The sequence below is a fragment of the Apiospora kogelbergensis genome (genome assembly GCF_038363985.1).
Source record: "Apiospora kogelbergensis strain CBS 113332 chromosome Unknown utg000005l_segment0_segment0, whole genome shotgun sequence".
Classification (NCBI taxonomy): Eukaryota; Fungi; Ascomycota; class Sordariomycetes; order Amphisphaeriales; family Apiosporaceae; genus Apiospora; species Apiospora kogelbergensis.
The window spans coordinates 5845951-5865639 of record NW_027117422.1 but is presented as its reverse complement, the minus strand read 5'-3'; the positions used below and the strand labels follow the sequence as shown (position 1 = coordinate 5865639).

Below are 19689 nucleotides of genomic sequence, written 5' to 3'. Positions count from 1 at the left end.
ATCGGCGTTTTGGGCGTCCGGTGGGAGAGGAATATGGACATCCCGTGGCTATCCGCCGTAGGATGAGTATATCTACCGGTAAAGGGAAGGATTCTATCCTGTAATTTGTAACACCCTTCTTTTTGGAAAAGGATCTGGGTCTATTCCACAAGATGGAAAACCTTGAAACCAGGCCCGAAAGCCCGTTCCCCTTCCCAATTAGTACAGAACCTGCAGTACTGCTGCGGATTCATAGGGGAATCTTGTATGTACCCGTAAAATCGCGATTTCATCTATCTGAAATACGGCAGCCGTGCCGGTACAAAATCGTCACCCGGCTGTGACGGGGATGGACTTCGCGGCCTCGGTTGCGTCTGCCTCGGATCCGGGCTAGGAGGAGGGGGAGAGGATTCGACCGTCAACACTTCTGCTGCTTGTTCCGGTGCATACACTTCGTCGACTTCGACCATCTCGGCCTTAGCTTCCGGCACCGACTCGACCTGCACGTTATCGCGGTGGAGCCCGCGCTCCAGCGCCAGCTGGGCGGCGGCCTGCCGTTTCCGCTCGACCTCCTCGTCCTCCTGCCGGCGCAGCTGCTCCTCTTCGTGCTGCAGATCCTCTATTACCGACGGCTCTGCTACCAGCTCGGGCGTCTGGTGGAGCATCGAGGACGAGTGCCGCGAGTACGTCGACCCCAGCGTCGTCCGCGAGGCGCTGCGCTGCACGCTGTACGCCGAGGACGCCTTGCGTTTCCCCTTGCTGCTGCGCGTCTTGTTGCTGGAGCGGTCGTCGACGCGGTCCAGCGCCACGGCGAACTCGTCGTCCAGCGGGATCGCGTCCTCCTCCCCTTCGCCGTCGCTGGGGAACAGGTCGCCCCTCGATCGGTACGAGTCGCTCGTGTCGCCGCTTCCGGTCGTCCCGCTCCGTTTCCTAGCGTGTGTCGGGGAAACCATGAAGTGTGCTTCGTTATCGTCGAATCCGCCTCCTCCTCCCAACAAGGGTTCGTGTTCACCTTCGAGGCCGTGCCGGCCCGGGTGCTCTTGTAGATTTGCCGCGCTGGGCTTGTATCGCAGCGGTCCGCCGAACTTGAACGGCAGCCTCCCCAAGAAGCCGATCGGCTGCGTGCTGGGTATGATGGTAGGGTCTTCTGCCGTGCTCGACTTCCGCCTGGCTTCGCGCGTGCCGTAGTTCATACCTCGTTTCCCGGACGGGGGCTGCTCGTGTATCTCACCCGCGCCCTTCTTGCTCGTGCCCGTGCCGGCCAAGAGACGGTCCCAGTCCTCGTGGTGCCACCCTTTGAATATGCCGCCGCCACCACCACCGCTGCCCGGCCCGCCTTCGCCGCCCGCCAGGTCGTCATCCCAGTCGTCGTAGAAGTCGAAACTGTACTCGGCGTTGCCCCGCGCCCGCTCGCGCTCCCGCCGCCGCCGCGCCCGCTCCTCGTGGTCGCCCAGGCAGCAGGCCGCGCAGCCGTCGAAGGCGGAGCCGATGGAGCCGAGGCAGGGGTTCAGGTAGGTGTGCCCGAAGGTCCAGATCCCGGCCGCCGCATTCTCCGTCACCGTCTCCGTCGTCTGCGAGATCTGGTTCCACCGCTGCCGCAGTCGCGGGTCTTCGAGGAAAGCCATCGGAGGAGGCTATGTGGGGGGCGAGGGAAAAGCGAAGCGTTTTTATAGTACTAGGCTGGTACGTGCTGCTGTGTAAGGCGCGCGCGTCGCTTGTACGGCCCTATCTCGTCGTGGTTGCACTGCCCTGTTTCGGGGGTCGTTTCTCATGTGGTCGGTCGGTCGGTCGGACAGTGTAGGGGCAGTCGGGGAGGAAATGAGCTCAGCCAGCCAACCGAGTTGTTTGGTCGCAGATCTCAATCGGGCGGGCGGGTATTTTTAGGTGTGGTATTGTATCGGATCGTGAGCGCTATTGAGGTGTGGTGGTGTGGATTGGCTGCGTTTGGCTGCTTGTTCCTGTCGGACTTCGGACCTGCTGGTATGTTGTGTCGCGCGAGGAAGCCTCGTTCATCAGCCGACCCTCTTAAGACATGGATGATGGGCTAAGGCGATGGTGATGTGTTGGACGTTGACAAGTCTCCATCAGCGGGGCTGACAGACGGGGAACAACAATGGAAACGGTCAATCGTGGTGTCTAGGACTGAGCGAGGGCGTGTTTAGGTAGTAGCTAATTCGAGGATCTGCAGGTCACAATGGGAAGATAGACTGAGAGTTGTCTATCTGTGAGACGCACTCTCGGCTGGTCAAGTCGAGCGTCAGGGGACAAGGAGACCTTTATTTTTATTTCTGCTCTATGTACAGAGTAGGTTACTGGAGAAAGCACCGCCAATGCAAGCAAACCTTAGTCGCCGGCGGATGTGTCGGGTCCAGCCGGCAGTACCAAGCTGCAGCACTTAATTGTACCCTGCAGTAATAGCGCAGCCGGTTCACTCAAATTCCCTCCCGTTCCTCTTCTCCGTCTTCTCTGGAAAGCGCCGCGACGAGTCAAGGAAATGAAATTGTAATTACTGGGTGACGCCTCTCGAGTCGGAGCATACAGCACACACACTATCTCCTTTGGACCACCGGGGAGGAAGTGCGGGCTAGCTTAGATATGGCTGAATATGATGACCTCATTCTGGCCGGCAGTCGGTCTGCATTGCTATTTATGCATGCATGGCAATCAATAGTTGTTGGCATTGCGGCCTGCCATGTGTTTTGTTCGCACTGGACGGCTGCATCTGGCACTGCACCTTGGCACCGACAGTTTGAACTTGGCGACTTTCATAGGGAGTTTATACTGTAGATGGTTTCATTATACCTATTCACACTACAGGTTGCCTCTTGATAGTGAATCAAAAGACTGTCAGTTGTCTTGTTCAACTTGGATCATGCAGTTCCCAGATAACTATCTGCTATGTAGACAAAAGAGAATAAATCCACATTGATTGTTATGGCCGTCAATGATTGTATTGTCGCGATTCTTCTGGCCAATGGAGTTAGCCCCAATCCGGTCAAGGGTGAGGGCGGTCAAGGTTAAGCAAGCTCATGGTCAGAGCTCCCTTTCTTTCCGCTTTCACATCCAACTCCATCGGAACATGGCATTGGGACCTGAATGAACGCGGCCAGACACGAGCGACTTTGACTACTTTGACGACTTTGTCCAGCAAACAAAGAACGACCGCCATCGGCCATCACACATCCAACACACCACTCTAACTTCGCTCCGCGTCAACTCCAATATCCGCAACCAACATTCCATTATCGCTGATCAAGGAAGGAAAAAAGCGCGACTCTAATAACATCATCAACATTGACTGCGAGATCTCAATCATCGGTCGGCGACAACCTCTCCGCGACTGCTGCTATTGCACCCCGATTCTTGTCTCGATTCTTGTCATCCAACCACTCTGAGCTCTGCGTCTGCGTCTGCGCGCCCACTTCAATGACCGATCACCACACCTCGGCACACCGTTGACACCCGGCCTAAGAGGCAAGAGCTGGGGATTGTCTACAGCCATGGCTGCACCGAACCGTGAGTTCTCGGACCTTTCCTACACAACCACCACCACTCTCCATACATAGCCATCGTGTTCACTCCGATTTGCGACCGCGCGATACATCCTTGAAGCAGTTGGGAGGCACCACACCTATAGTGATTGGTTTGCCCTACTCGACACCCATCCAAGCCGATCCAGCAAGGGCAATGACGGATAGGCGAGAGGCCAAAAGAATCGCGAATATCAGCCGTCGCTGGTGATAAGCGACAGGCTGGCTTCTGGGGCAGATCTTGGTGTCCAAGCTGCAGAAATAGTGCTTTGCGTGTTGCATCGCCCACCCCCAGGCAGTCGAAGGGCAGATTTCCGCGGCCAAAACAGACACCCCTTGGAGGCACTATGTCACACCAAGAAAACCGATATGACACGAGCATGAGGATGTAGGTGTACATTCGATCCACTAATCTTACTGTAAACGCAGCTTTTGCTTCGGTTGCGACCGCGAGTGCAACCTTCGGCGCTCCGTCTCACGCTCCATTCAACCCATTCTCCGGCCTAGACACCGTACCTAGAGCGCCCTCGCCAGCCGGCAATCCCTTCGCACCTGGCGTGAAACCGAATCCGTTCGGCGCTCCTGCTGCGCCCGCAGCAGCATCAACGCCATCATCTGCATTCGGCCAAGCGAGCATTCCCAAAACCGGCGCCCTGCAGTCACATCCGGCCCAGCCCCAGAAAACCACGGGGCTGACTCACGGTCACCCCAATGGCCAGGTGAATGGAAAACGCAAGGGGGGTCATGATGAGCAAGGGCGGCCAAAGCAACAACGCACGACACCTCCTCAATCGACAAGCCACCAACCTCCCAAAGGAAACCGGCAGGCCCCTTCGAATGGAAAGGGCACTGGACGTGAAGATTTCGCCAACACCATCAAGGCGCAGCTTGCTAGGGATGGAGTCAAGGCTCCTTCATGGCCGTCTGACCCGGGTGCTCGTAACTCGAGAGCTGCGATGGACGCCTTTCGCCAGGAATACAAGGCTTATCGTGAGAAAGCTCGCAAGTCACTCGTGAAGGCTGATTTGGTCGATGAGGAAGGAAAACAGCGGCGACTCGATGAAGCGCTAATCTTCAAGGGTATATGCGAGGAGATGTGCCCGGAATGGGAAAAGATTATTCGGATTACCGAGAACGATGTGAAGCTGGCCGAGAAGGAAGATAGGAACGGGGACATGATACCGTGCCCGCCCAGGATGGTGACACGACTGGCCCGATCTGCGGCTGGTGTTGAACTGCCCTTGCCAATGGACGTGCGATCACCAGCAGCGCTACGACGATCACTGGACTATATGATAGACCAGCTGATTCCAACTGACGATCTGCTATCAACCCGGCATCACTTCCTGTGGGATCGCACGAGAGCCATCCGGAAGGACTTTATCCCCCAAGGCCCCGCCATGAACGCCGAAGAGGTGCAGGATCAGTTATACTGTCTGGAGACCATTGCGAGGTTCCACGTGACGTCGTTACATCTTCTTTCGCAACCTGGCTTCGCCGCCGAAGATTTCAGCGAACAACAAGAACGCGAGCAGTTGAGCAAGACGTTGATGTCACTCGATCAAGCATATGACTCCTGTGCTACGGCCGGGATCAAGTGCAAGAACGAAGCCGAGTTTCGCGGCTACTACGCATTGTTCTTTGCCAACGAGGCAGGGCTGAAAGAGAAGGTACAGAGATGGCCGGATTGGCTATGGGAATCGGATGGCGTCAGGACTGCTATGTGTCTGGTTGAGGCTATGGAAAACACCACAAGGTTTCACGGGCCCCTGAGTCCTGCGGCACCCTCCGACATGGCCTTGAATGTGGCTTCGATATACTTCTCTATTGTCAGGTCGCCTCAGATCTCCTACACCATGGCCTGCTTCGCTGAGATACACTTCAGCATGATACGGCAGTCGATGCTCCAGGTGATAAAGAAGGCGTATTCGAGACCAAGAGATGGACCCAAGGACCTAACCCCTGAGTTTCTCCGGCGAAAGCTGTACTTTGACACAGAAGAAGAAGCTGTCGTCTTCGCCGAGTTGCACGGTTTACACTTTGAGGAGGACAGCAACCGGCGCTACCTGGTCCTCAACCCACGACAACAGCTGGACGAACCACGCGTCCCTCACTCATTTTCCAATGGCCTTGTGGAGCGCAAGCGGGGTGACAGATCCCTTGCAGAGATCATTCACGAGACCGTCTACGAAGTTACGGGAGGAGAGATGAACGACGTTGCTCCCATCGAAGAGAGCCTTTTCGTAGAAGATACGCCCGCCAATGACCAGGCAACTGCACAAGCCGAAGAGATTGAGTCGGAAACAGAAAGCAACACCTATACACCGAAGACGCAATTCGCCTCTCTTCCAACATCGTCACTCTTCTCGAATAATGCTTCTCAGGCACCACAGTCTGGCCTTGGCGTGCCTCCTGGACAGTCGTTATTTTCTCAACCGAGCTCGACTGGCTCAACACCTTTGTCAACCACGACTGCCCAAAGCTCAGCGGCCGCAGCCAACCCCTTCGCACACTTGCTTGGAACCTCCAAACCAGCGTCTCCTATTTCAATCGGGGCTCAACCATCGACACCTGACGAGACCGCGAAGCCTAAGACAGACAAAAAGGTTACTTTTGGTGGTAGCACAGTCTTTGCTCCGGTCAGCACACCCTCAGCTACACCGCAACCTGTCACCAACATATTTGGATCCCTGAACAAGGACACCACCCCGGGACAAAAGGAGGCGCCGACTCCATCTATATTTGCAGGCAACAACTCTCCATTCACTTCCGTCAACCCAGCTCAAGGTTCTCCCAGTATCGCGGAAAAGAGTCCTCCAGGGACTTCGATTTTCGGCACATCTGGATCCTCGTCTACTGAAACTAAGACTCCTAGCTTTGGCGCACCACCGACTTTACATGGAGAAACTTCGACAGCCAAACTAACTACGACGTCTATCTTCGGCACGATGGCTGACCCAAAACCTACGAGCTCTGGAGCACCAACCGACAAACCCCAATCGCCATTCGCCAGCTTGTCATCGCCTCCTGGATCTTCACAAGCCACTGTTGCCTCAACACCAAGCATGTTAGGGTCGCTTGCACCCACAGCTACTCCTGCGCCTATACCGCCTCCTACTCCTGTCCACACAGACCCCATGGGGAACTTTGCCAAATGGTTCCTTCTGGGAGATAGAGGCTTAATGGAGGAACATCTTGAAGAATGGGTGGTGACAGAAACTATTGGGGAAGTATGGGAGAAATTCCAGGCTGAGGAAGCCGAACGCATACGGCAGGAAGAAGACGAACGGTCGTGGGCCGAGGCCAGGGCCTTCAGGAGCTACAGTCTAAGCGTCACGTACTTCTACAAATGGCTTAACATATTCCGCAAACGCCGCGTGAAGAAGCGAATTCAGATGGAAAGGGAAAAGGCCCGTGCCTGGAACTCGCCGCAAAGCGTCGCAGCACGAAAGGCCGAGGAGGAGGCTATGAAGCAGAAAAGGCATGAAGAGGCGCTTCAGTTGGTCCGCGACCGCAAAGCACTCAACAAGTCACGGAGGGGAAAGGAGTTCAGGGAGTCAACACGTTCACAAGACGAGGATGTCGAACAAGCCTTGTTGGCCAGTGGCGTCTTCAAGGGGATGCGCGACGAGGAGGCTGCCGCTCGCGAGGCTGCCGCAGACGACGACGAGCCGCTCACCATGCTTCCCTCGGAGATGCTACGGCGCAGCGAAAATCGCCGACGTGAGAAGAATGGCCTTAGGCCCATCAGTCGCGCATCCAGCACTTCCACTGCAAAGCTGGGCTCCAAAACGGCCAAGCTCATGGCTTTGGCCAATGGCAGGGACTCGCTCTCCATGAAGGCCAGCAGTCTCCGAAACTCGACGTTCAGTTCCAGCTTCCGATCGAGCCTCGGGCCCAGCAGTAGCCGTGTCGAAAAGACCAAGAAGAGCCGGGTTAAGGACCCTTACTGGCGGTACAAGGTTCACGGTCTCGTCCTGATGCCCGACGGCAAGTACGCGTACCAGCCCGAAGTGATGGAGAAGTTCCACAAAAGCACCATGCTCGAAAGCGAGCCCAGCGATTCTCTGGCGTCCACACCCAACGACGACACTCCCCGTCATAGCCTGTTTTCCGTGACGGATAGGCCGAACGGCCTAGGTGGCAGCCACAACAGCAGTCCGACGCCGGCCATTTCGCGCGTCGTTTCCAAACGCAAGCGCCCCGTCGTGCTGCCAGACGAAGTCGAGGAAGACGAGGACTTGACGGCCTACCGAAGCGAAGCGTCTGCCCCCAGTCGCAAGCGAGCCAAGAGTGATGACGAGTCGGAAGCAGATTTCTTGGCGCAGATGAGCGGGTTGCTGCAGGAAGTGGAGGACGAGCGGAAGAGGCTGGGTTGAAACGATAGAAAAAGATAATAGGGAAAGCGGATATGTACATATTATAACGATTTTTTCAGGGAGGGAGGTCTCACTCACTACGAGAGAACCGCGACAAAGCATGAGCGGAAATATTGCATGGGAAACGGCGTTCTTCTAGATGTTTGGGAGGTGCGGTGGCACCTAATGATACCCCGATTGTGCTTGTTGGAAATTCAACTAAGCACTGCCGACCGACAAGTTTTACCTACCTTCTTGCCTTGTGATGCCTGTTCAGTATTTGTGTGGTGATGTAGGTATGGCAAGCCAATACCGATTGGTAAGTGATCTATTTACCTTGTTGACTTCGTCAAGGGTTCTGAAACTGTGGCTTCTTCCTCATGAATGGAATGTACCCAGGCAAATGCTGCCAGAAGTTGGTCTCACACTGGTTGTGTTTGGGGTTTTGGGCTGGGAGGTCACGATAGGGGTAACTCGTTATTTCCTAGGCCCGAAGGTCCCGATGGACTTTGACTTGCTCCGTAAATACATGTGCCACGCACCTCAAGGAACACAAAGTACCGGGTACCGACCGACCACGTCGTTTCTCCCGAGAGTTGAAGACTGCCGTGCTCATTGTTGATGAGAAGCGGACCCGTAAAACGTGACTTCCTTTTCCTGTCCCTCTCGTTACACACCAAGCTCCCTTGGTAATTCTCGTGGCTTCCCACCACGTGAGGCACCTGCCATTCTTGTCAACCTCACCTGCATTCACACCTGTCTTAGGCAAGCCTATTTATTTCCTCTCCTTCCTTTTCCAACCTTCAACCTTTCCTAGTCCATATTTGTGAACGTTGATCCTTCTTATATCCCTTTCCGGCTCCATCCTCAACGGGACTCTTCCACCTTTATGGTATTGCGGTGATGGTAAACATGACAAGCAACAACGTCCTCCCCTTCTCGGCTGCTGCTTTTGCAGGCCATACCGCCCAGATGGCAAGCCAGGCAATCCCGCATACATGCCCTCGACCTGAATGCGGTGGTGTCTTCACTTCCGCCGCAGACCTCTACCAGCACCAGTACCGAAAGTCTCATTGGAGATGCGTCAAGTGTGACATCAATTACTATGATGGCCATAGCCTAAAGTTGCACAATGCCGAGGTAAGAGATGATTTTTCTGACCTTGATCACCACTGACACGCAAACCAGCGACACGTACCCGAAGCAGAACTTAAATGCCCGGGGTGCAAATCGATCTTTAAGCTCCCGACCAATCTAATGAAGCATATTGAGATCAACCAATGCCCTGTCATCAAGCCGCACATGATCAATGAGGCCCGCAAGCGACGGGTTGACTTTGCCAATGGCTTGGGCAGCATGAACCCTGCCAACGATAACAGCTTGTTCCGCGAGACGATCAAGGAGGACGTCGATGACGAGTTCCGTCCTTTTTTGTCAGCCTGATAAATTGGTTCACAACTTTGTCAAGATGGGAGACGATGACGATCTCTTGTTAACGCGCCAGCCTGAGACTCCCAAGAACGAGCCGGATCCGTATCCCCAGGACATTAACAAAGTGCCCGACCTTCTTACCGGAGATAATCTTGCTGCTCTTGACCGGGCCTTCGATGAGAACGACGCTGGCCCATGGGCATCCAAGGAAGAGATCCAGGCACTCCCCGTTATTCAGCCTACCCACAAGCACTTTGCTATTCCGGTCGACCCTACCAAGGAGGGCTACAACGCGGCTGCCTTCTGGGAACCTTACTTCGAGAAGTACAAGTGTCCCCATATCCGTTGCGGGTAGGTCTCATCCCTGATCGATGAAGGTTTAGAGGCCGCATTACTAACTTCCCTATCACATTATAGCAAGAAGTTTGAGCGCGCTTCCGCACTGACGTCTCACCTGAAAGGGCCGTCCCACAGGCCGGGCATTCAGATTTCGTGTCCGTATTGCGCCAAAACCTTTGCCGGCATGGCGGACGCCATCGCCCACGCCGAGAAAACAAACAAGTGCCGGATCCGCGACTCGGACCTGTTCCGTGAGTTCGTGGCCAATGTCAGCGGAGGACTGATCGATGTCTTCATGACGCAGCCCGAGGGCATCGCCATCCATGTCCCAACGTATGTGGTGCCGCCGAACATCCTAGCCGAATTACTTCCTGGGCTCCGTGCCAAGTCCCAAGCCCATGGAAAAGCCGTCACGCCTGGTCTTGTTTCTCCCAAGTCTGAGGCGCGGCAAAGCTCTCCAGGACGTCGGGATGACCGATGGTAGGAGGTGGAATCACCAACTCTTGTGACTTGTTAGGTCTGATAGCTTCCATATTGAATGCGCCTTGATCTGGCCACAGTCAATAAGAGTCTGTTCGATGCTTTGTCATGCCGTGTTGAATAGTGAATTGAAGGAAGGCCAAGCTTTGTTGGGTCGGTTTTAGTTCCCTTCAGCAGCGGGGTCTTTTATGTAACAGTGCAGTTGCAGCAGTGCCACCTCACCTGTCGTCATCCCTTGGACATCTGGAACGGAACCGTTGCAACACCGAACCTAAGCGACACCTGGCTTTACATACATTTCCGAGATGGACGCATCCTGACACAATTCAACTACATCTCTCACCAAGCACCTAGTAAATCCGACACCAAAGCTGTCCTTTTATGCCAGGCAGCTTAATCTGCCCACCACCCAAGGGACACACCACGACCTCATCTTCGTCTTCCATCAAACGCACTTGCCGGCTGTCGCATCTCTCCTTGAAACACGTGCTCCATCGCCTGCCATCATGGCAACTCCCAAGTTCAACTCCAAGTCCCCCACCATACGGCGCATCTGTAAGCCTGCCCCCAACGTCTTTCATTTCCGACGGTCCTGTCCTTCTGCTAACCAGCACCCTTAACCCACCCACAGTAAAAGAAGCTGCCGAAATCTCGTCCTCGCCCTCGCCCGACTACACGGCCACCCCGCTCGAGACGGACCTCTTCGAGTGGCACTTCACGCTACGCGGCCCGCCGCGCTCCGCCTTCGCCGAGGGCATCTACCACGGCCGCATCGTGCTGCCGCCGACGTACCCGCTGCGCCCGCCCATGTTCCGCTTCAGCACGCCCTCGGGCCGCTTCGAGGCCAACCGCGAGATCTGCCTCAGCATCTCGGGCCACCACGAGGAGACCTGGCAGCCCGCCTGGGGCGTCCGCACCGCCCTCGTCGCTCTGCGCGCCTTCATGGAGACCGACGCCCAGGGCCAGATCGGCGGCCTCAACAGCGCCGACGCCGTCCGCCGCCGCCTCGCCGTCGAGTCCCGCGGCTGGGCCTGCGCCGCCTGCGGCGGCCGCTCCAACGAGGACATCCTGCGCGAGGTCGAGGCCGAGTGCCAGCGGCTTGACGCCGAAGAGCAGGGCGCGAAGGATGAGAAGCGGAGGCGCGAGGAGGTCGAGGTCCCGGCGGAGCTCCGCATGGGCTTCCGCGACGAGATGATGGCCAAGACTAAGGCGTTGGAGGAGGAGGGGGTGCTGCTGCTAGTGGTGGCAGTGGAAACGCAGCAGCAGGGCGCGCACCGACGACAACTACAACGACGGCAGCAGTAACAGAGGAGGAGATCGACACGGCGCATTTGGCCGAGGGTTTCGTGCAGACGGCGCCGATGCCGCCCGCGAGGCCAGGACAGGGGGTGCCGCAACCGACGAGAACCATCCCGCTCCCGGGACCCCAAGCTCCGGTGGCTGCGCAGTGGCCGACGACCAATCATCAGCAACACCATCACCCCGTGGCCAACGCCGACGTCCCTATGTGGATCGACTACGCCATCATGGTCCTCGTGGGTCTGCTGATTGCCATGCTTCTCAAAATCCTGACCGGCTACTGAGGACGGACGAACGAGAAGCACAGGTCTGGGAGAAGCTCTGGTCGGCAATGGAGGAGGGATTTCTTTTTACGACACAAATTGATTTGGCACGGCGTGGCGCCTGGCGTTTTTGCATTTCAGGGAGGGCAAGAGGATGATGGTAAAATCACACAATCGCTCCTGAGAATAGACGGTCATGTTCTGCTCACCATTACTGCCACCCCCCCTTAGCAGATATCAGTAAGAATTCATACAACAAAGTGCACGGTATGATCTTTTCGGTGGCTTTCAAACTTATTCTGGCTTACAAAGAATGACCTTGTGTGCATATTATGATCTATAAAAAGTACAGGGTTTTATACAAGACAGATGCCTCTGGCATTCTGCATCAGGGTATCACTTTTTGTTTTTTTTGCCAAACTGACTCATCCCTCCCGGCCTTCTTCCTTCACGGGCGTCTGTCTTTTCTCCCGAACTTCTCCGTCCTCTACAGCTAACGCCCAGCGATTCCCGACGTCCATCATGCCCGGGCAACCTCTTTCCCCTTGAGGTCTAGCATGTTGCCGATGACGAGCCACCACCATTCGCCCACGACCCAGCCCTGGCCGTCCACCGTCGACTCCAGAATCCCCAAGCTCCGGATCCACTGCACGATCAAGTCCACCTCGAAGACCTCGACCATGGGATGGAGCAAAACGGAGGCGCTCTCGGCGCTGAGCGGCCCCTTGGTCGCCAGCGAGAACACGACCAAGCAAACGTACTGGACCCAGCGGTCCGCCTCCAGGTTGCCGAAGAAGTCGCGCCAGATGGGGACCTCGCCGACGGGGCCCTTCTCGGGGGCCGGAACGCGGTTGGCTTCGACGGCGATGGGTATGTCTTCGTTGTAGAGGTAGCTGTCCGTGGGCGCGAGGCGCACGTCGAAGTGGTAGTACGTCTTGGGGAACATGCGGCCCTCGTAGTTGCTGGGCTCGAAGCCGAAGGGTACGTCGGGGAAGTTGACATCGAAGAGCGTGAGTCTGCCCTCGGCCTGGAGATTGAGGATGACCATGATGGTGCCGGCGTTGGCGTCGAGGGGCACGGCCATGGTCATGCCGCTGCGGAAGCACGTATCCAGCTCTGATTTAAACCTCAAAGCCTCGGCAAACTTCTCCATGTGGGCAAGCTTCTCGGCGCGTTTCTCGAAGTTGTTGTTGAGCTTGAAGATTTGTCCCATGTACTTGCCCTTCACCCTGGAAATCACTTTGTTGTGCATCAGAGCCGATACAGCCCGTTCGAGCACAGCATTGATCGCCTTCTTATCCATGTCTCCCCTTCCAAGCGTTGATAGTCTATCCCGCACGTCCTCACCCACCGTGCAGCGCGATTTGCTGTTACAGAGCGCCTTGATCCACGAAGTGGCCAGTTTCATGTTGACCTCATCCTCTGTGCCGCTGCTAATAGAAACTACCAGCGGTTCACTGCTGGAGCCATCGATTCGTGCTTGTGCAGATGTAATCGGTCCGAACCATTCGTCTCTCCATCTGGCTTCTTGCTCTGACGGATCTTGAAGCAAGTATTTGTCCCTGAGCACCTCTCGCCGAGGGGGAAGCTCAACTTGCTGGTGAGTCTTGAGCTTGGCAGCCCAGTTGATCAGCGACTTCCAGTCATACTGATCGAGTTTCTCGTAATCCATAGGGGGTAGCTTGCCCTGCTCATAAGCCTCCAAAAATGCGGCAGGGAATTTGGCATTGAATGCGTCAATGAAGCTCCTCCTCTCTCTGCCCATCTTCGACCAGAACCGCTTCAGACCAGAGAGAGACATTTGCGGGAAAAGCCTGATCAGCATACCCCAATCGATAAGCCTCTCGACACCACCGGTAATGGCTTTGAGTGAAAGAAATGCAACTAATAGGTGGTGTTCTCCATCGAAGAGGCCAACTTCAGCAGCGGCTTCGATACGCTGATTCCAGCGACCCCTAGATAACGGGGGCAGTTCGCGAAGCGAACGAGTCGTATAAACAAGGTCTCGACGTATGGTCACAGGCCCATGCCGACGTTGGTACTTTCTTTTCTTACGAGGCGGCTTTTCTGTAGCCCATTGCTTGGGTGTAGCTTCCGATCCAGTGAGGGCTAAGGAGGGTTGCGCCACCGCTCCCACAGGTACACAGATCTCGTCATCAGATGGCGCCTCGGCGATGTCTCGTGGTAAGTTTGTAGGTGTGTACTGCAAGTTTTGCCGCCACTCCAGATCTGGTAACGCAGCTGTACTTGTGTCCTTTCCATCAGCGCCGAGCGAAATGAAGACGTAATCTGGCGCAACTGTGCCAGAGAATTGTAGATAAGCACCTTCCGGTGACATCTCCCAAGCTTCAATGCCCATGACATTTTGGACAAAGTCCCCATAGCTGGTTCCTGGCGCGATCTGAGCTTGGGCGAGTCTCTCACTGGCTCCTGGTGCCATCTCTACCATTTCCTGGGAGTCCTGAGGAAGGTTTTCTCTGAAAAACCACTGCGATGTCGGGAACTTGCCAACCATAGCAAAACTCTCATCAGGTCCAGTGGATTTCGATTCTTTGGGGAGCTTTTCAGGCCACACCCCGTCATCAAGAGCTTCAACTCGCCTCGTAGGAGCAAAGCGCACATTGAAGCTGGAATCCACCTGTAGTTTCGGATCCAACATGGTGGTCTCATCCCACAGGTCATCATCCAGTGGCGGTATTTCTGCAAGGAACCTATCATCGTCGTCGTCGTCATCAGAGTCATCTGACTGCAATGCCATGATTTCAGAGGGTCGAGACAAAATCACCCGGGCAGATTCTGAGAGACGAATCGCCCGCTGCACGTTAGGGAGGTCCTCGTCGAGGTTCCAAAGCACACTAAGGTCACCTTCAGCCGCCCGGGTGTATTTGACAGCCTTGGTTGGATGACCGGAAGAGTGATCATCGAGGGCAACATTGCCACGCTTGCGGCCACGGCCACGGCCGGCACCTTGCCCACCTCCGCGCCCACGAGCGGCAGTGGTGCCCCGACCTCGCCCTCGACCCACCCCGCGACCGCGACCGCGGCCGCGACCACGCCCTCGGCTAGGTTTCGTGGTTTCGGCTTGTTGACCGACAAACTCAGCCTCTTCTACACCTGGTATTGCTTCTGTCGGATGGGTGGAGGTGGGATTAGAGATGCTTCCAGTGTCGTCATGCGACTTTTGTCTTTTGGCAGGCCGGGAACCTTCTTCACTGGGGCCTGCTACCTCCTGGTGGATTCTTTTAGCAGATTCGGAAGCCGAGACTCGTTCCGCTCGTGCGAGAGTTGACGCTTCCATGGGCATATGATAATCAAGCGTAAGAACACTTTTCCGTATGGAGCCCTTGGCAATACTCGTAAGAGCAGTAGGGATGGATACTGCATTTCCACTTCCCGAAGTTTCGGCTAGGTTGGGTCCTCCCATCAACATACTCAGCCCGGGAGGGATATAGGGGTCAGGGTACAGCTCTATGGCCTTTTCCTTGATTCCCAATATCGACTGGGTGAGAGCCTCCTCGCCCTGTGCATCAATGACTTTGGAAATAACGGATATGGACTTGACGTTCCCTTGGGAGTCCTTAAACCCGTAGTGGTCTTGCCTAAGAACTTTTGCTCCTGTCATATTCCTGACAATTACATCACAGCCCTTTTGATCGGGTGGATCAATGTCATCGTTGAACCTGCGAGACCAGATCGATGAAATCACAACATGCAGCGCATGGTCGCCAGGAAAAGCCCCTCCGTTCTCACGAAGGAGCTCTTCGATAAGACTCGTCGTGCGCATTCGCCTCTGCGCAGCAATCGCCCTCTTGGCTTTCTTGCTCGTATCGCGTTGAGTAGCTGGCGTGGGAACCAATCCACCGATATTGGGAGGCAATTCTTGTGGAGTTTGAGCTTGCGGGATGACATTGTGTATAGGAGTCAGCTGTGGGTAATCGAGCGTCGCTGGATCTGGTAAATCGACCTTCGGTGTAGGCGTAGATGTGGCCCTTGCAGATTCCAACCCGCTGTTTGGGTAGGGAGATGCTCGTGCGATATTGCTTCCCTTGAGTACAGTACCAACATGTGTTACTGGAACCAGCGGACTGCTTATAGGTATCAACGGCTGGGGAGTCAAACTTGGAGCCTTTTGAATCTGTTCGGCATCACTGACACTTCCGTTCGCTGTCGAGTGGACATGAGGGACATGTTTTACTGCTGGGGAAAGTTCAGGCCCGCTGTGTATTTGGCCCACGCTTAGCAAAACATTAGTTTTATGTGAGCTAGCCCCTATAACGGGCGGCGCTTCCTGTGGAGTATCCAGGCGAGCATAGTTCGGGCGTTTGGTGGGCAAAGCAGCCATTTGGAAGTGTTTGCGGTCCTTCGTGGGGCTCTTGAAAGGCGTGGACAACGTCATTGGTAGGGGGGCCTCTTTCGGCTTTGCACGCCGGAGTGATAAACTCTCAGGAACAGGCGGCGGGGGGACCCAGGTGGGGTTGCAAGCAGATTGAGACTTTTTCTGATGGTATTCCAAGCCGTTGATATTCTTCCAAACTCTGCCACATTTATCGCAGGTAAAGCCCTTGTCACTGCGTCGGGATTTCTTACTGTGAGGCGTAACGCCATCGGCTGGAGTAGAGGTAACTTGTTGGCCAACAGACGGCAACGGCTCAGGGACATCAGCCAGAGCCGAGGCAGCTTCTTGATCAGCTGACAGAACCGTTTCCTGGGCTGGTTGAGGAGCAGGAGTAATTGGTTGGCCGGCATTGAATGATGTGGTTGCGGCCACCGTGCCATCTTCGACATGTTCTGACTTGTCCATGCTATGGCCGGGTGTTTGCTGATTGCATTCAGGGGTCGTACCCAACAAGCCATTGCCCGCTTCCTCTTGTTGGCCAGTCTCCCTTGGTTTCTTGAGTGAGGGGTGTCTGACCACTAACACTAACGACTTCCGCTTCCGGCCTTTGGTTTTCCGAGGGTCCAGAGAGTTGGGCCTACTGTAGAATACCCCTGAAGGCAGAAGAGGGGGCGGCGGAGGGGGAAGGGCCGGCACAATATCTAGTTTTGCTTGTGCGGGCAGCTGAGCCGCACTGACAGCCTCAGCAGGTTGAGGATCATCCACATTCATGGCTTCAGGCATCATTTCCGTTCCTTGACTAGCTGGTGGAGGATCATCTATATCCATAGGTTCGGTTTGCACCTCCGGGGTTTGATCATTTGGACTTGGCGTGATGGATCTTCTGCCCCTTTGTAGACGCTTCCGCTTCGTTGGGGTTTCGCTAGGTTGCTCAACCTTCTCCTCTTCATAGTCAGGCTGTGATGCTCCAGGCTTACGGGACCCCCATATTGATTTGCCCAAGGACGATTTGGACACCGAAGGAATAACCGGTGGAAGCATATCCATTTTCTTTGGCAACGTAGTGTGCTTCGCCGAAGCATTTCTTAAGAACACCTTTGCGAGCGGAGGTGAGAATCCATACTTACTGTTAATATCCGTTGGTGAATGAGCATTGGAGGTTGTTGCGTTTTCGACGTCCTCAAGCTGTTCCCCGTCGGGAGCTGCCCTCGAACCAGCGTCTTCTGCCTTGATATTACTCGTCGCGAAGAAGCTGTATGTCATCGTCTTCCCGCGTCTCTCGAGCTGTGCAGTAACCGAGTAAGGTCTCATATGCTCGGGGTGTACACGTTGTTGGCCAAGAAGCGTTGTCATGGAGAAGATCCATTTGCGGTAAGGCCAACCCAGCAGGAAGTATCCGATGTTCAAGTTTGATGTGCCTTCGGTACCAGAGCGCTTGATTATATCGAAAACAGTGTTGATGAGAGGCTTGTATGGGTTCCATGCTGAAAGCCTGATCATGGCTGGGCTGGGGAGTTTGGCTATGAGCGCCTGCTCCGTCTTCAGCTCCGACTGGGCTGAGTGCGACAGCTTCGATCCTGTCTTTGTCGAATTGGGGAGCGATGCAGCTGGCTTATCTTTGCGGCGGGATGACGGGTCTTTCGACCTCATTCTGGTCGTTGGAGTTTTCCTGAACGCTTGCCATTCCGCTGCCGTAGGGTCACGGATGAATTCGACACAGTCCTTGAAGATTCGAGCGCTATCGGGAGCCTTCATTGGCCTAAATTCGACGATGCCGCGGTGCGCGAACCATTTTGAGGATTTTCCCATCGCCCGCATCTGTGAGGTCTTTCCTACAATATCAAGCTTGATACGGATGTCACAATATCTGATCTTGCCAAATGCTTTCACAATAGCCAGAAACCCCTGTGCGAGTGCGATGTGATCAACCCTTGCGCCGTTCCAGAAGTGGCTGAAGGGGACCGGAAGCCAGTTTTTGGTCAGCGTCTCCTTTGATAAGTCGACCTTGGCAGATGCGAGTCCTTCGTTGATGGTCTCCTGCTTGGCATGGTGTGCAAATTGAGCCAGCCAAATCTTGCTTGTTCGACAACCTCGGAGCATTACTTGCTGTTTGATGATATAGCCTTTCCGATACAGCGCCTCTGTCCGTGTGGGAAGTGAGCGTTTGTCTTGGTTTGTAAGCCGGACTAGGTCGCCTTGAAGGATTCCGACCTCCCTAACAGAGGCAATGGCTACTAAAGCCTGCCATTCGAACTGAGGAACTCTTTTCAGATCGGGTTGGTGTCCGGCGATCGCCTTCCATAGCCTCTCTTCTGAAAGATGTAACCGCGGTGCAACTTGACGTGCAGACTTCCCGGCTCTTTTGCTACCGGTGCCAGCGCCTTCATTGCTAGTTGTGGGCTCTTGTATTGACGGCCCGGGTTTGCCACTTTCTCCAGGCATTGTCTGACTGCTACTTGCGGAAGGGGCGACATATCCAGAGAGATCGAGTGCTTCTGCAAGGGAGATGCCCTTGAAGCGATTATCGTCGCCAACAATCACATCGTTTCGAGATGTAAGCCAGTTCCAGACCACGCTTGCTTGAACAATGTCTTTTTCTCCTACTTCTTGGCCATTGACGGCGTCAGATGATGGTAACGCCAAATGTGCGTCCGCACTGGCGGCGCCTTCATTGCTGACATCACTCTGGTTGTAAAATGTCTTCACAGCTTTCACAAGATGGAGAGGTGAAAAACCTAATCATGTATATGTCAGCAAGATCGAGGCCAATTTACGAATCGCGATCTAGTTGCACATACCTTCCAGACCAGAGAAGCCAATCTCGGTGAGAAGCCATTCAACCAAGTCGTCGAGTCCCCGATCCATGGTCTCGATGTCGTTGGAACATCTAGTGTGGGCTATAAGAGACCAGTGATGAATAGGAGATCGGCGACGAGTTGACTTCCCAGCTTTAGTATTGTATTGCTAAGAACCTTGGGAGCACGGCCGAGGTTACAACGGCACAGGTACCATTGTTGGATCAACTGTTACCGCAAAGATAAGTTGAACAACACTCGTGAGGTTGACGTTGATGTCAGACCAACGGAATGCAGGGGTCTGTTAGGCTACTATGGTTTTGTTGCTTGCTTTCTCCGAACAGGCGTGATACAACAAGTAGCGTGCCGACCTGTGGGAAACGTGAACTTCAGTGTGAATGCGACGATTAGTTACTCAATCAGCTCTGATGTTCCGTTGAGTGCGATGGTGGGTTCAGAAAAGAGAAATGTCTTATTGCGCAAATGCAGGAGGAAGAAAAAAATCGAGAATAGAAAAAAGGCGGCTGCTGGACTCGAATGTGGTGCTCTGGAAAATTTGGCAAACCCATCAAACTCAAGGCCAAAGGAAATCTGCCACCCACTTTCAACCGAACCGTGGGGTAGGTGGGGCTTATGCTCCTGTGTGACTGTGCTACTGTGAAGTGTGCCCCTCACCCAGCCTGTAGATAGATGGCTGTTCAACAAAGCACGCATTTGAATTGAACAACCAATAAGATTAACCTCTTCGATTAAATATATAGCATTGCGAAGCCATGTACATTATTGAATGGCATATAGAAGTTGGTGGTGTTGTAACAACCAGTCAGTCTAGACGCTTTCCCGGCCAGGAACAAAGCAAGTGCTCGGTGATTCAGATCC

General features: G+C 54.7%; 5 protein-coding genes across 5 annotated transcripts; 3 read left to right on the top strand and 2 right to left on the bottom strand.

Annotated features, from left to right (window-relative positions):
• Positions 1-272: 272 nt before the first annotated feature.
• PG998_008589 (uncharacterized protein) lies at positions 273-1604 on the bottom strand (the record flags this gene model as incomplete). Its single annotated transcript, XM_066875405.1, has 1 exon — positions 273-1604. The coding sequence occupies one exon, from the start codon at positions 1602-1604 to the stop codon at positions 273-275; it is 1332 nt and encodes a 443-aa protein (XP_066731350.1).
• A 1875-nt stretch (positions 1605-3479) lies between these two features.
• PG998_008588 (MCM3-associated protein) lies at positions 3480-7888 on the top strand (the record flags this gene model as incomplete). Its single annotated transcript, XM_066875404.1, has 2 exons — positions 3480-3495; positions 3939-7888. 2 exons carry the CDS (start codon positions 3480-3482, stop codon positions 7886-7888), a joined length of 3966 nt encoding a protein of 1321 aa, XP_066731349.1.
• An 891-nt stretch (positions 7889-8779) lies between these two features.
• On the top strand, positions 8780-10121 carry PG998_008587 (uncharacterized protein; the record flags this gene model as incomplete). Its single annotated transcript, XM_066875403.1, has 4 exons — positions 8780-9007; positions 9056-9274; positions 9336-9649; positions 9716-10121. The coding sequence occupies 4 exons, from the start codon at positions 8780-8782 to the stop codon at positions 10119-10121; spliced, it is 1167 nt and encodes a 388-aa protein (XP_066731348.1).
• A 502-nt stretch (positions 10122-10623) lies between these two features.
• On the top strand, positions 10624-11700 carry PG998_008586 (ubiquitin-conjugating enzyme; the record flags this gene model as incomplete). Its single annotated transcript, XM_066875402.1, has 3 exons — positions 10624-10672; positions 10749-11328; positions 11367-11700. 3 exons carry the CDS (start codon positions 10624-10626, stop codon positions 11698-11700), a joined length of 963 nt encoding a protein of 320 aa, XP_066731347.1.
• Positions 11701-12199: 499 nt separating this feature from the next.
• Positions 12200-18880, bottom strand: PG998_008585 (uncharacterized protein; the record flags this gene model as incomplete). The annotated part of the gene is made up of 2 exons (XM_066875401.1): positions 12200-18750; positions 18814-18880. 2 exons carry the CDS (start codon positions 18878-18880, stop codon positions 12200-12202), a joined length of 6618 nt encoding a protein of 2205 aa, XP_066731346.1.
• Between the last annotated feature and the right edge of the window lie 809 nt (positions 18881-19689).